Source organism: Cheilinus undulatus, linkage group 9, assembly GCF_018320785.1.
Source record: "Cheilinus undulatus linkage group 9, ASM1832078v1, whole genome shotgun sequence".
NCBI classification, from domain to species: domain Eukaryota; kingdom Metazoa; phylum Chordata; class Actinopteri; order Labriformes; family Labridae; genus Cheilinus; species Cheilinus undulatus.
This window is the reverse complement of record NC_054873.1, coordinates 5,211,520-5,228,093: the sequence shown is the minus strand read 5'-3', so window position 1 is coordinate 5,228,093 and position 16,574 is coordinate 5,211,520. Positions and strand designations below refer to the sequence as shown.

The 16,574-nt window shown below is 41.0% G+C and overlaps 1 protein-coding gene across 5 annotated transcripts in view; it reads right to left on the bottom strand.

The window, feature by feature from the left end:
- Window positions 1-16,574, bottom strand: part of cadps2 (Ca++-dependent secretion activator 2) — a 343,471-nt gene that overhangs the window by 5,170 nt on the left and 321,727 nt on the right. For 4 of the 5 annotated variants that reach the window (XM_041795900.1, XM_041795903.1, XM_041795901.1 and 1 more), the window contains 2 exons: window positions 15,990-16,097; window positions 3,035-3,139 (listed from right to left, as the gene is read on the bottom strand). In XM_041795900.1, coding sequence (XP_041651834.1) covers window positions 3,035-3,139; window positions 15,990-16,097 — 213 coding nt within the window. Of the gene's footprint in view, window positions 1-3,020; window positions 3,140-15,989; window positions 16,098-16,574 lie in introns of all 5 variants that reach the window. The other variant, XM_041795904.1, reaches the window with a different exon arrangement.

The following is a 16,574-nucleotide window of genomic DNA, read 5'->3' as shown; positions in this document are numbered from 1 at the left end:
CCTTGCCTTGGATGTCAGCTCTGACTGTTTTTAAATGAATAAGCCCCAACTCAAGGAGCTTGATAAAAACTCTGTTCAGGCAGTGTGGGACTTGCGGGAATCACTGCAGCTCTTCAAACAGCAGTGAAAAGACAACTTTTAGACCTTGTAGGTAAAATTAAATGGGAATCTAAACACTTCAATGGGTATTTTTAAAAGATTTTTCTCTAGTATACAGCTGGCTACACACTGTAAGACTCCTAGGCCTTCATCAAAGTCTCGATGACCCTGATGAAGGCAACAAGCCATGATGTACTGAATTGAATTGAACAAGCAAAAACGCTGAAACCTATGGCCCAATAAAGTTATTCACTAAAGTAGAAGTGTTGCTGGAGTTTTCTGCCTACTTGAAGACTTTTTCATCTTCCACATACCTTTAAAGGTAGCGATGCTGTGGACAGCGGACAGTGAAAGTAAAGTAGTAAGTCAAGAAAAAAGGCTCGGGTTTTTCCTAAAGCAAACATTTCATAATCAAGGGCTGACCATGAGGTCTCATGACCTTAACAGATAAGGACAGTTTTTACATAATTAGCCCCCTGATGAAAATGATTATAATTTTTTAAAAAGTATTTCCCATGTGCTGTTAGACAGAGCAAGAAACTTTTTAACAACCCTCTTCCTTTATTTTACTGTGCACACAGAAACAAAAGCTACCAGGGTCTGAATGATGATTTCCCTGATACTAATAGTCACTTGTGTCTCCTTTTTTCCTGGATAACAGCCTGCAGTCGCTTGTTGTCGTCTCCTGAGGAATCCCAGCCCATTCTTCTTTGGGCAATCTCTCACGCACCTCCAGATTTGATGGTCTTCTGGCATGGACCTTGGTCCTCAGTTCACCCCACTGATTCTCAACAGGATTCAGATCAGGGCTTTTGTCAATAAGGTTCACTTTTGTCTTCTGGAGGTAGTTCTTCACCAGGAGACACGTATGTTTTAGGTCGCTGTTGTTTTGGAAGACAAAGCGACGACCCAGACCCAGTCCAGCTTCTTCACAATCTTCACATATCCTTCTTTCTTCATGAGTCCTTCTACCTTTGCAAGATTCCCAGTTCCAGACTCACTGAAGCATCCCCACCATCGTGTTTCACTGTGAGTACAGTGTTCTTTGGGTTATACACCTCTCCCTTCTTTCTCCAAACATCACCAACGTCTCTCTGACCAAAGAGCTCTAGTTTGGTTTCATCTGAACAAAGGACATGCTTCCAGTATCAGACTCTTTCTCCAGGTTGTCCTCAGCAGACTTTGGTGGCTTGAAGTTGTCTCTTCTGCAGAAGTGAATGTTCTTCTTGGTCTGTTACTGTCTCTTTGAGACTATAGTCCCTGACTTTGCCAAGTCCTTCACTAGAATCCTGGCATGTGTTCTTGGCTCTTTAGACACACCTCTCACTAGTATTCTTTCCTGAGTCTCTGAACCTTCCTCTTCCTCCCTCTGCCAGGCTCGTTCTGGACTGTGTGGCTCTCTTTGAATTTCTTGATGATCCATCTCAGTCCAGTTCTTGACTGTTGAAAACGATGTGATAACTTTGTAGATCCTTTTCCTGCTTTGTGAGCTCCAACAATTTTATGTCTCCAGTCTAAGCTGCTTTCTCTGGGTTTTGCCATGATGCTTTCTCCAGAGACAGCTCAAACCCTTTCTGAAGTTTTTAGACGGTGTGTAAATGTGAAGATTACCCTCAGTTTAACTTGATTTCACAAGCTCTGAGCATTACAAAGTTAAAGACGCCATTGCACAACAGTGGTTTGTGCTCTGGCTCAACAAAAAGGTCAGTTCTAAAGGAGGGTAAGAATTTAGACCCTGGTACTTTTGGGTTTTTGTGAAACTATTTTGTTTCTGAGTGCAAAGTAAATAATGTTAGTGATGACAATAAAACTAGGATGTTTTGAAAGCTGTGTTAAAAATTCCTTGCTCTTTTTAACAGTACTTACAGAATACACAATTATTATCTGTATCTTTGACTTTCAAAATCTAAACAGTTCTGTTCCGTTAGTGAGAGTGGAACTTTGTGCAAAGCTTGAAGAAACCCTTGGATGTCCCCCATTGAGTCAGGGTGATCCTTGTGTATTCTAAAGTTACACTTACAAGAATGGCCCTGAGAGCAAGGAAAAAAGATGAGTTCCAATGACTGTGACCTTTGTCCTATAACTTTGAAAATCAAATGAGTTAACCATTAGGTCAGGGTGGACATTTGTGCAAAGTTTTGCAAAAACCCGTTGAAGCATTCTGAAGATATGTTCACATGAATGACCTGTACTAAGCATGTACATATGTTAAATTATATTTAAACATACTACACAGACCTGCCTCACTATCATGAGCAGAAAGGAGCTTTAAAGCAAGATAAGAAATTTCAGGTTTATCATCCAATATGCCAAAGCTTTTTTTTTCCGCACACTCATTCCTCACCTTAAACTGCCAATATGTTTGCATGTGCATGCATAAGGCATGGGAGCCATTAAATGGTGTGTTAAGACACACCCACATAGAGAGGCTAAACTACATTGCAGGAGTTAAAAATTGCCCCTATCTGACGTTCTTGCAATACACGTCCAACTTACAATGATAAATTAACCTGCAAAGCTGGCTAGTGGGAGTCACTGTCACCCACCACAGCTGAAATCCACCTGCATTCGCCAGGTTGGCAGGTGGTCAGTGTCAAGCCGTGGCCGTGGGTATTCAGGTAGCTGGCTGGCATGGTGGTACTGACTGGACAGCACACCTGACCTGTGCCTGTCAGCACGCAGCGCTGTCCTTGGTGCTGAAATGTTTGAACGAAACTGGCATCCTATTTTTCATCTGGCTATCCTGTTGTGCTTATTATTGTTAAGAACAGACTTTGGGGCAGAGTGGCCACAGGCAGATAAATAATCCATACTCCGTTGTGACAAGCCTCAGATCACCCCCATCCCTAAAACAAATGCCCAAAATCTTCCAGCGTGTAGCCAGCCTTGCCTTATAGATGCCTATTATCATTATTTCTTACCTTCATTTGCTTACCTTTACAATCTTGATGAGTGTTTTCAGCTGGTACATGTGGAGCTGCAGGTCTAGTCTGTCTGTTAGCCAAATACACACAGCCTTAGTGGAGCCCATGTACCATTGCTGGAAGACAGAGAAAGCAATCATTTTATTTTATTTATTTATTTTCTATTTTTTGTGTTGAAATACAGGTTTAATACACTTTTTGCAGCAGAGATGTTGTGCACTAGACATCATGAAAACATTCAAGGATAACTTTTTTTTTTTTAAATAGTTTACAAAAAATTCTACTTACCTCATTTTTGAAAAATGGGACTGAAGTAAAAATGATCATTTGCTTCAGTACAACAGCTCATATCTAATTTGAAATATGAGTCAAAATAATCACAAATTTATTTTATTTGATCTTTTCCAAAAATGTTCAGCCCTAGTTTTTTTGTCAAATTCATACCTTTCTTTTCTTTTTTTCCCCAAGATTGTTTCAGTTTATTTTTTAATTTAATTTTTTTTTAATATTGCAAGACAAACAATACAGACAAAGACCAAGACATGTAACAAGACAGGACAGGATAGTAAACAAGCAGGCTAGCTTTGCAGTTTTTACAGATTTTAGGAGAGATGAAAAACAAAGCAAAACAAAAAAGGATGGGCTGTGTATATGAAGATGTGTGTGTGTGTGTGTGTGGGGGTGTGTGGGTGCGTGTGTGTGTGGATGTGTGCATGTGTGTGTGAGTGTATATGTGCGTGCATGCAGAAATCTGCATGGAAACGATCATTTTAGAGGAAAAAGCATTTCAGCCAGGAACCCTCTCAGATTCACAGTTTTATTTGGCGGAGGAGACTCTGCTTGAAAGATGCTCCCTGGGTTAGACGAGGAGCATGCTCCGACTTTCCATAGAATGCATAGCTAGAGAGCCAAATATAGATAGAAACATCTATGACAATGTGTATTGAGTACAATTAAATTAGTTAGTTGTTTGTTGTAAAGTAGTTATGTTGCTAACAAACTAACAAAGTAACAAACCCTGCAGATCACATAACCTCCTTGGCAGAGGTAAATATGGCTGTCACAGCTCAACTCTTTGGGTGCCAGAGTTTTTTCTAGAAAATATTCAATTTTGATATCAAGATTTCAGAAGGCTATAGCTTGAAAGTGGTTAGAGATAAAGGCATCCTGTAAATGAGAAAAATCTTCAGAAGACCCAAAGTTTGTGATGGGAGTAAATTTACTCATCTAATTTGCATATTCTGACATCACCAGGCAGCCTCCACCACCATTGGCTGTGCATTTTCTCCCATGGCTTCTTGTCTAGGCTTCTACCACATCTCTACCTCTGCGGTGTTTGTCATTCCCAATCTCCGTCACTAATGTGTTGAACCCCCCCCCACCAAGATAACCGACGACGTCCCCATGTGCCCCCCACCACGGCATTCGCTGATTACTCCCTCCCCGGTGGGGTGGAAACACGGTGAGACGAAGGATTAGTTTTGCCACGTGTGGACTGTCATGTGGAAGCATTGCCTGCCGGTGTCAACAGATGGACTGACAGTCTCACCCATGGTCTCACCGGATGACTGGAAGTCATGACAGAGGGTGAATATTCCTCTATTCCTCCCAGCATTGTGAGTATTCTTGCTACAATTCACTGTCTTTCCCTCTGTTATGCTCCGACTCGTCTCCTCGACCGGGCCGATCACATAACCTCCTTGGCAGAGGTAATGACACACATGACCCATAGTACACTTCAGGGTGGCCACATTCACTACAAAGGCAGCTGTGCATCCAAACAGGAAGTCAGTTATAGTTTTATCTTTGGACAGCCCTAATCTAATTTTAATAAAAGTTATTAAATCCCAGGGTATTTTCAGTTGTTTCAATGGAAAAGAGCCCAGTTAAAAGGGACTTTGTCAGACCTACAAACACTAGCCTGGGAGGAAAGAGCCGATAAAGAGTCACTTCCTGGTGAGGATGGGGCGAGACAAAGGGACCATTGACAACAACATGTGGATTTTGCAAAATTTTTTCCTGGAAAATTTATTAAAATGGAAAAAGGAATTGCCTTTTGAATCCGAGAAATGAGTCTCTAAATGACAGAACTGCTTGTACAAAAAGGCATGACCTCTTCACAGAAACCTATTTCTGAAATAAAAAACCACCAAACCACCAAAGAGAAACCACCCTGAGCAGCATATTCAAAGTCAGCTCTGCATTTTCTTCTGCCTTGCTGTCCTTAAAAAGAACATAAATAAAAGCAACATTATGTTAACAGTGCTGCGGCTGATCTCTGAGCAAGGACGTTTTATAGTTGTCATTTCTGTGTTCTTAGCCGTCAGAGGAGTTCAGATGATCGCCGCTTGCATGCTGACAGCTTCTCAAACGCTGATGACACCACAACGTGGGGTCAGAGGATGTGTGGCGAACTCAAAGAGGGTAAAACATTTTCTTATTCAAAAGGCTCCAATTTACTGCAGAACTCCTGAATGCTGCATGTAAAAGGGAAGAGTTCACGGCTCTGCTTCGACCTTAGAGGAAGAAAAATAAATCTGGTTCCGTCTTTGAAAGATTCATTAAACGCTCTTCCTTTACACCTTCCTCCACCAGGCCACAGCTGCAGGGAAATCAAACGCACCTTTTCTCACCTGCAGAGCGATTCCTCTCTTACAGCAGCATTCATTGCGCTGCTTGTAAAATGCACACATCGGGTGGCTTTATTCAGTTTCCAGTCAAACAAGAATGCTTGGGGAAATTGCTCTGACACAGTAATGACCCGTAATATTCAGATCTGCTTCAAGAGCAGCCGGCAGACTTAATTTCACACTGACAAGAACTGTAATTACCTACCAATTTACCCGAGAAAAACAGTCCAAAGGTTATTTCATGCACTTGACAAAAGCTAAAACACATTCGTGATCATTCCCGGGTCACGCAAATATTTGATTTCATCTATTGTGGGATTGAACTTCGGCCCCCAACATTTTCCTTGTAATTATGGCAGAATAATGAGCCAGTTTATCAGCCAGTCTAAGCAGCAAAGTGTCAACTAAATGCAGGAACATGCATGCTTATTTATGAATTAGAAGCCACATTTTACACCACAGCCCTGTCTTTTCTGTCCACATTAGAAAACATTTTTCAAAGGAAGGTGATTAAGCAACGAATCAAACCTCCATAACTGAGTTATACCTTAGCCAGATTACATTTTTCTTCAGACATATTAAATTCAAAATAATAAGTATGGCCTTTTCTGGATCTGCATCAGCAAAGACTTGAAGAAAATAATCACAATTTAACCTTGGTTGGTCATTCACAGCTCAAGAGAAATTAAGGATTTTAAAGGATTCAAAAGTGGTCCTTGGTTCATGCTTTTCTTCCAACAAAGATTAAAACTATGTCTGTTTTTATTAACGAATTACAGGAAGTATAAAAAGTACCCATCCCCTTGGATGTTTTCCCCTTCTATTGATTTTTTAAATCAACCGTGGTGAGCATTATTCCGATTTTTTTAAAAGAAGCCCTCTTTCATGTCAAAGTGAGAACAGATTTATACAAAGTAATGTTAATGAAACAAAAATGTGTAATTTAAAATAAGTGACTGCTTACATATTCAACCCTTCAAGTCAGTAGTAGAGTCACTTTTGGCTGCAATCACAGCTCTGAGTCTGTGTGGATAGGTCTCAATCAGGCTCAAACATCTGGACGTCGCAATTTTACTCTATTCTTCTTTGCACAACTGCTCAAGCTCTGTTGGCATGCACAGGATCAGGCTTGAACAGCCCTTTTCAAGTCCAGCCACAAATTCGTACTGGATTGAGGTCTGGGCTTTGACTGGGCCCCTCCAGAACATTCACCTTGTCGTCAGCAGAACGAGGGAGTCCCTAGAAGGAGTGTTCGCCAGCACCCCCTCCGCGACTCCAAAAAGGGTCAAAAAGGGTACTCTCAATGCTGTTTGGTGCATACGCACAAATAACAGTCAGGACCCGTTCCCCCACCCTAAGGCGGAGGGAGGCTACCCTCTCGTCCAACGAAGTAAAGCCCAATGTACAGACTGTGAGCCAGGGGGCAATCAGTATGCCCACACCTGCTCAGTGCCTCTCACCAAGGGCAACTCCAGAATGGAAAAGAGTCCAACCCCTCTCAAGAGGACTGGTTCCAGAGCCGGAACTGTGCATCGAGGTGAGACAAACTATATCTCGCTGGTACCTCTCAATCTCAGGCACAAGCTTAGGCTCCTTCCCCACCAGAGAGGTGACGTTCCATGTCCCTAGAGCCAGCTTCTGCAGCCGAGGATCAAACCGCCAAGGTTCCTGCCTTCGGCTGCCACCCAGCTCATACGGCACCCGACCTCTATGGCCCCTCCTACGGGTGGTGAGTCCATGGGAGGGGGGACCCACGTTGCCTCTTTGGGCTGTGACCAGCTGGGCCCTGTGGGCCCCAGATGCTCACCATCGAGCCCCACTCCCAGGCCTGACTCCAGGAAGGGGCCCTAGTGACCCGTGTCCAGGCGAGGGAGATTTGAGCCCATCCCGCTGTTCCTCCATATGAGGTTTTCGAGCCACACTTTGTCTGGTCCCTCACCTAGGATCTGTTTGCCTTGGGAAAACCTACCAGGGGCATGACGCCCCCGACAACTTAGCTCCTAAGATCACTGAGACACACAAACCCCTCCACCACGATAAGGTAGCAGCTCAGGGAGGGCCATTCACCTTGTTGTTTAAAACCATTTCTATGTGGAGTTTGTTGTATTGTTGTACTGGAAAATAAATCCTCTCCCAGGCTGTAGTTCTATTGCAGATTGAATAAGGTTGTCCTATATCTAGCCACACCATTTTACCATCTTTATAAGTCTTCCAGGTACGGCTGCCAAGGAGCATCCCCACAGCAGGATGCTGCTGATATTGGTTACATCTGAGTCCATGTGCTTTAAAGGGATACCGTCTCTGTGATTTTAGGTAAATATGTCCGTTTATAGTCATAAAATTCATCACAATAAATGGCTGCACATGATTCATGGAGGTTCTATCACACCAGGCATTCCTTAAGGTTCAGTTTAAGGCCCATTAGTGCTCTACATTTATGCTATTTTTTCTAGAATTCCTTTAAAACAATGGTATGTTTTTAACATTTCTTTCAAATAGGTTTAATGTCTAAACATCATGCTGTGAGCTAATTTTTCCTTTGCTTATAGCTTTATGTCCTGCCTGTTTATGTTTTTATTTTATAGCTGTCTCTGTGAATCACTTTTTACCTTTGGTTTTTGAAAAGTGCCTGTTAAATAAGGATATTATTGTTATCATTATGCACTGCCTGTGTCAAGGATTCAGTAAACATGGGTTCAAGTATAGCTGCTTTACACTGATGACACCTGATTATACATCACTTTGTACCTATGACTTTCCTACGCCTGCTAAATCAAGCCACACTGCAGGATGTCTAATTGTTCACACTCATTTTATTTTCTTTCTGTGCATCTTCCTTGCAAAAGTCATTGACAAGAGCCCAGACTTTGTCCTATTATCGGCTTTGAAAGCCATCATTGGCTCTTTGTACACATACAAAAATAAAGACAAGCATCTAAATCAGTGCACTGCAGTACATCCTTTTTCATAATCTTTTATGCTCATTTTTATTTCATAAAAAAAGCTTTAATGATGTTTTTTAAAATTTCTATTATGTATGCATGATTTATTTACACAGTCCAATTCTGCTGTGAATGAAATGTTCCATTCTAATAATGTTTTTTCTGACTTCCTGGGGTGATTTTTTTATGCTCAGAGTGAACAGATGTTTGAGGATGAAAAATTACCCTATAATATCTTCTATTCCAGTGATTAATTCATATGATTTCCTTTATTCTCTTTCTCCTCCCCCATCTCTCCAGCGGTGCAGAGAAACCTTTTATTTTCAGTTTCCTCAGAGCAGCTAATCAGCTGCCTGGCAGACGCCTCGCTGATGGCGTTAACTGCCGTTGAAATTGAGAACGAAGATGCTCCTTAATTGAGCTGATTAGAAGACGAGAGTGAAAACAGATGGAGAGAGTAAGTCTGGGGGGGGTCTACATTAAGGATGTCAGAAACATTAACTAGGTGATGATGGGAGGAGGCTGCTTCACTGACGCCATCAGATATGACGCTGTTTGAATATCTGACATTTTCTGGTTTTGGGGAAAACAGAATAAATTTTCAGTAAGTCTAAAATTATTCTTTAACTTTTTGATGAGCAGTTTTTCTTTACAGACCCTGTGAAGTGAAATCCAAAATTTGTCTCTTAACACACTAGATATGTTGGAATCTGGTTGCTGTAAACAGGTGAAAACACTGAGATCTACATGTGACTGAATTCTGGATTCTGGAATTAAAGTTTTTAAAGATGATTTAGGGGTTCATAACTCAGTGACCTGTCATACAACAGACCTAAACACAGATTCATTTCCACTTTGCAGGGTCTTTAAATTATTGTTCAACATATTTTACACAAGCAAACCTTCATATGTATTATGTTGGATCAGAAATACACATCTAAAATCTTAAAGGTCCACACACTTAAATACAAATGTCTGAGTCTGGTGACTGCCATTATAGCCTGTTTCGTGTGTGCAATCTAACAGAGCAATGTCCAAACTTTCCATCCTTTTACAACATTTAGATCTTAAGATATGAAAAAAATATCTTGGCAGACATTCTTACATGGGCACAGGAGGAGGAGAGACCAGGGTAGATTGCTCATGTTTTATTTAGTCTCAGATAGTGTTGGTCTTTGGATGGATAAAATACTAAAAATTAAAGGCAGATGATTTTTTGGCATGTGTTCATCAGATTCATAGAGCTACTATGGATGGTTGTTTAATGATGTCTGGGTGCGGTTAATCAGCATATGTTTTTAAAATCACATTATTTTTCTTCTGATTAATTAATCAAAGGTAATCATGATTTTGGCAGCACCATTAAACTGCTAAACTTTAACAACTATTTTTAATTAGAAAAATTGGCTGTGCCCTTTACACACCAGTGCAACCAAGACACCAACATAAAATAATATGACATGGGCCATCAGTGCCAAAGTCAGCCAATCCATCAATCATCATCATCATCATCATCATCATCACCATCCATCCATCTGCAAAACAACACATCCATCCATCCATCCATCCATCCATCCGCAAAAATATCCACCCGTCTATCCATCCATCTGCAAAAAAACCCATCTATACATCTGTCATCCATCCATCCAGCCAGCCATCTTCAAAAAAAATCCATCCATCCATCTTCAAAAAAATTCAACCATCCATCCATCCATCCATCCATAATGGATTTGCCTCCCTCTCCTTTAAAAACTTTTGAATCCACGTAGCATGAGCCAATTTCATTCTCTGAGCTGAACAGTACATGTGGATGTATGAAGAGGATCGCTGCTGGTGCCTTAAAATAATAAAAACATCCACGCTAGCAGCCTTGTCTGTACAGAGCACAAACAAATGCTGACCTGAGTAGTTGTCATGATCACCTCTTCTTCTTGGCAGACTTACAAACCACACATGCATACCGCCACCAACTATATCAGAGCAGACCAGCAGAGGGGAGGACATGGGGGAGCAATCGTAGCCAGGCATGGTAGGAAACAATCATGCTCGTGAAAATGTAACCATTGTAAAGCCAATGGATTGTCCAGATTCCGTGTCTGTCATTAGGCAGTCCATCTTGCAAAGCTCCAATCTGGAACGACTGCACCAGGGTTGAAAACAGACCTGACTAATCAGTGTTATTTGAGAAGAACAAGAAAGTAGCTACAGGCCTGATTTAGAAATACTGCAACCTGTTAGCAATGGCCGCCTGTGGTGTAGCAGTTAGCTTGGTTGTAGTAGTTTTTTCAGAGCTGGACTACATTTCTTCATCAGAGGAGGAGGAAAGAAATGCTACTGGCTCCAGCAAGCATTAGCCACCCTAGCGGCTACCATGGTGATTTCACTCCAATGCCTACTGCATCATATGCTTCATAGCTCTGATTGGCCTCTAATGAACAAGACGGACAGAACATTTGTCCAGTTTCAATCTGAGGTTCTGCCCTTCCCAAACACTTTTTATGGGTTTTGCTACAATTTCATCAACTTAAAATCAGAACAGAGAAAAGGAGAGTATGTTTCTGTGTAGGGATGCTGACACTGATCACTCAAATGTTTCTTCCAGCAAACAAGACTGAAACAAAAGTGTGACAGTCTAAAATACCTGATCTTGATTTGAAGAGAGATCCACATTCCTTTTAATTGCAGCATACATCCTCATAAACGGCTTCATCAAGGTGATTCGGCTCCTCGAGTGAAGAGGATAAAGTGTGTGTTTGTGTGTGTGAGGGCATTTATTACACTCGTCATCCAACAAACACACTCCCTGGTGAGCACTCATAGACAAATAGACTGACAGGCACATGTGAGCATGCACATGCAAGAAAAAATAACAGCTGGACATGTTCGCAGCTGCGTTGCTTTAACAGACTCCTTTTGGCTCTAATTCTGACAAAAAGCATCAATTTAAAGGGAAAAGTGTCATCAATTAATGAATGTGATTGAATGAGAGCAGATTTACTTTTGAGGTACAATCACTGTATGTCTGAGTGTGTTAAAGGCGAAGCGGACACACTTTGAGGCCTCCCCATCACCTCCTCCTCGGTGCATGACTGGGCGCTTCTGAGCTCCATTAGACTCATTGTCCTCACTCTGTTCACACCCACACTCAGCCACAACACTCCTAACCCTCTGAGGAGGCGGCAGGTGGCAGAAATCCATCGCTCGGCTCCGTGGTGCTAATGTGTGCGAAGGTCTGAGCCGTCATGTCCGCTGCATTGACTCACGGTGGCGAGCTGAGGCGTGTTTGGCAACTCTGTGCTAAAATATTCCTATAAATCTGAAATGTGAAAGGGGGGGAGGGGGGCGATGTGTGGAGATAACCGACAGCGTGGGATGGATAGATGGATGGATAGGCGGACGTGCAGGGAGCTGTTTGCAGCTCCCGCAGAGCTCTCTGTGTTTCCTAAGTGATAAACGGGTCAACAGAAGCAGTCGGTGTTTTCAGCCTCAAAGCGACCCGCTGCTGCTCCCAAACTGGAGAATCAAACCTCACAGCAACAGTACAAACGCCAACTGTGAGGTCCATTTGGAAGGATTTTTATAGGCTGTTTGCTCTCATACAAGCTTTCACCGTGAATCTCAGGAAAAGGAACAGCTAAAATAAAACATTGATGTCAATTTTCTTTACAAATAGGTCACAATCCAACCTTTCATTTTCTTTTACTGAATAAAAGAAGCATAAATTATCGTCAAAGTCTAAATCAGTGGATAAAGCTTTTACAATTAAGCCGTATTGGGAAGGATGTGATGTGGATAAACTAAATCTAAAATTACTATTTGCAACAGCTGGAGTGGCTAATCTAGGGAACCATGATCACCCACTCTGGCTGGGACCCAGCCAAGTAGGGGGCCAGTGGGGGTCAGGAAAATCATGATCCATTGTTTTTGGTAATGTTAACAATGTGGATGGGAACGCTGAACTAAACTATATGGAAATTAATGTCAAACTTCTTAGTTATGCCATGATGTGCACAAATGTCAGGATACTGGAGAAAAAAGAAAAAGAAACTGTGACAGCTTTAAGGGGAAAAATGGTAACACTTTGGCAAAAGAAAGGGAAAAAGGCATAAATGGGTTAAAAGTGTCAAAATAGGCTAAAAGTGCCAAAAAATCTGGCTTCAAGCTGCAGAAATGGATAGTTAAAATGGCAAATAAAAAACAGTTATAAAGGGAAAAGTGGTAAAAAAAATGTCAAAATAGGTTAAAAGTAGCAAAAAAATGAGCAAATATGGGTTAAGAGAGGAAAAAGTTGGCAGAAAAATTGTGAGAAGTGGCTAAAAATATGGCTAATGGATTAAAAGTGGCAAAAATTATTATAAAGTGGCAAAAGTTGGCTTAAAGTGTCAGAAATCAGCAGAAAAAGCGGTGAAAAAATGTTAAGAAGTGGCAAAAATAGATTTAATGGGGCAAAAAAAGGATAAGCAGCAAATATGGGTTCAGAAAAAAAAGTGGTAAAAATGGGCAGAAAAAGGCAAAAAGTAGTTAAAAAGTTGCAAAAATTGGATAAAAGTGGCAAAAAGGCAGAAAAGTGGTTATAAAGTGGCAAAAAAAGGTTAGAAGGGGAAAATAAATAAAGCAGTAAAAATGGGTTAAGCATGCAAAAAAAATGGCAAAAGTGGGCAGAAAATAATGAATAGTTGTTAAAAAGTTGCAAAAATGAGTCAAAAGCGGCAAAATATATTGAAAGTGGAAGAAGTTGTCTTAAAAGGTGGTTATAAAGTGGCAAAAATAGGTTAAGAGGAGTCAAAATGGATGAAGTAGTAAATATGGGTGAAGAAACAAAAAAAAGGGGGCAAAAATGGCATTCATTTAACAACACATTCAAACATAACACAACATAAACTGTGCAAACCACCGTCAGAGTTCATGAATCAAAACAACAAATTTTAAGTGTACCCTACAAAATCACTGCAGATAGTTCTTAAAAAGAGAACATAGAGTAGGCTAAAACATCAGCACTTAGACCCTCTGCAGGAGCTGCAACCTGTCAACCAGCATGCTGCTGACCAAGAGAGGAAGAGCAATCACTGTAACACAGCACATGGCTAATTTAGGTGGTGAATATTCATGTGATCATCACGGACGACGTCAGACAAAGCCTATTTCTGTGCTGGCAAATCAGCAGTATGGGGGGGATTATGAGTTAGTCATTGATGCATGTATAAAGCAAGCCAAAACAAAGGAAACTGCAGACAGCTGAGGCATAAACACTGATGCAGCAACTGGGACAAGGGTGGTCTAATGCCCTGAAAAGAAGAAAATATAGAAGAAATGACTCGTGGACTAAGGAAGAGGACAGTACGTACTGGATATCCTTTAAACAGAACTTGAGGTGCAAATGTGGTAAAATGTCGAGATCAGCCTAGCTTTTCTAGACTAACAGAATTCCTGTTTCCAACCCAGAACTATAAGAAGCTCAGACAAGAGAATTTTGTGTCTCCTTGCATCCACAAATCTGTGTATCATAATTCTGTATCAGAGCCTTTATTCTGCTGACACCCACGACTTATTAGGATAAACTCTCTTTCTCTGTCTGTGTTTGTTTGGAGCGGTGTTATCTTTATTCTGAATTCCAACAGTGAAAATATTTACTGGTAGACATAAAGAGGAAAAGTTTCCTGCAGTGTTTAGAAAGAGGTTATGTTCCGTCTCAGCGTGTTTTTGTCTGAAGAGGCCCTGAACGCAGCCTGTTGACGATAAAAAATTGTTGATCATTATTTTGTTTTGATGTCCTCGAGCTGTGATCCGCCGCAGGCGAGCAGACGGCTGGCTGAGGGAACGTCACAGCCATGACTGCTAACATCTCCACTTTGATTTTCCATCACAAAAACACAATGTTTCAGACCGGGGTCACAGCTCAGGTGCAACGTCTCCATAAACACTCAAAAACCCCTCTTTGTGCTGGTTTACCAAATAGCCGAAGTCAAGAAGAAATGAGGGGGATTTGTCTCCATTGTTTGCTGTTTTTATAACCATAATAATTTAAGAAAAGACATTTCGAGGCTAAAAGTTCCTCTACATTTTATGGTAGAATTTATATAAACTTACAAAACTTGCTTCATTTTACCAGAGAATAACCAGTGACTGCTGTCTTCAATTCTTAATTATGTGAGTGTTGCCTGTGTTTTAGATCGACAGTCCCCTCCAGAATCATTGGAACAGTTAGCCCAACTCCTTTATTTTTGCTGTAGACTAAAAACATTTGGGTTGACATCAAAAGATGAATATGAGACAAAAGATCAACATTTCAGCTTTTATATCCAGGTGGTTATGTCTTGATCTGACACACCAACTAGGAGACAGCATTATTTTAACCCTTTACCTACTGACCCGGTGCCGGCGCTGTGTTTTATATGTCCAGAGTATTATTACCGTAACTCTGTCAAAGTTTGTCCGATCAGAAAAATTCCATCGGCATTGGAAAGCTGAGAATTGTGGGCATGCGCACATATATAGTTCATTACGGTACTCACAACCATATGACCTGGGCATTCATAGCAAAACACCAGAAGTATTGCGAGTCCGCTACACGGATTCTCAAGAAGACGAGTGAGAAAGGAGAGCGAAGGAAGAGATTAAAAGGAGAGCGTGTGAGAATGGTGTTGTGTTTTCAAAAAATAGTGTTAGATAGTGGCATTTGTGCGTGTCTGTCATGTGCAATAACAATATGTTACTTGAGAATGTTGAGAATGCATTTTTCCATCTTTATTTGCACCAATAGTTGCCTATGTATATAGTTATCTTTTGTACTGTGTTTTGCACACCCAGAGTCCTAGACTCAAAAAATGACTGTCCCTTTTCCCAGGAGTACTTGAACTTGACTTTTCAACATCTGGTTAATGATTATTGCACATTATATGGAATTGTCAGCAGTTTAAAAGAAGAAAAACACAAAAAACGATTTTTTTTCACGGCTTTTATGAGAAGAGTCAAAACCCAAATCTGAAACTGAGTGTAGACATTCAGCACTATTTATTATGTGAATAATCAATGAAATAGGACACACCTGGGCAACAAAACACACCTGTCAGCCACATGTTCCAATATTTTTGCTCACATGAAAAATGGCTGAGTTAAAACAAAGACTGCTATCTTCAGTGTTGTATATCAAATCAAGATGTAAATACCTTGAAATAAAAGCTGATATGTTGCTCTATTGTCTCATATTCATCTTTTGACGTCAAACCAAAATATTTTTAATCTACAGCGAAAATAAAGGAATTGTGACAACTGTTCCAACGAATGTGTTCCCCTGATGGTTCTAACCTGTTTTTCTTTAATGTTTGTTGAGTACAAAACTCTCAAGTTGATGGAAATGACAGACTAATCTACAAGTTCAGAACCGCTTTACTTACATCAAACACCTTCTCGATGCAGAGCTCATCCTGGATGCGCTCTCGGAGGATGTCCTGGTTCTGACGTACGAAGGTGATGTAGGTGTCGGCCAGATCCATGCCCGGTTTCTGCAGCAGAGGGGACACAGAGGATTAGTTTGAGAGAAAGATGTGGCTAAATATGGAGAACCATGTCTGACATTCACAGTGAGCGGTTTGAGGAGCCTGGTGTTGAAAATGTGAACATGCCTGATGAAACAAAAGCGGAGGGAACAGCAGAATAATGCCAACATGCAACAATAAACCAGTAAGGTGTTTGTTTCTCTGATTTCTGTAAGGCCAGAGATAAACCTGCTGTTTTACTTCACATTCAAGCATGCATCTCATGAGCATAATGCAAACCTAACTGGGATACTTGAGTAAACTGCTGCATGATGCACACATCTCTATTATGAATTTACAGCTCATATCGATTCAATGGGTCGATATGACTACCTCTAAAACTTTCATTTAGGCACTTGTCTTTGAGGCAGAAAATCAAACCTGATATCTAAGTTTGAAGGGAGACTATGAGTCAGTAGAACAGGACAAAGAGGTAATTCAGTT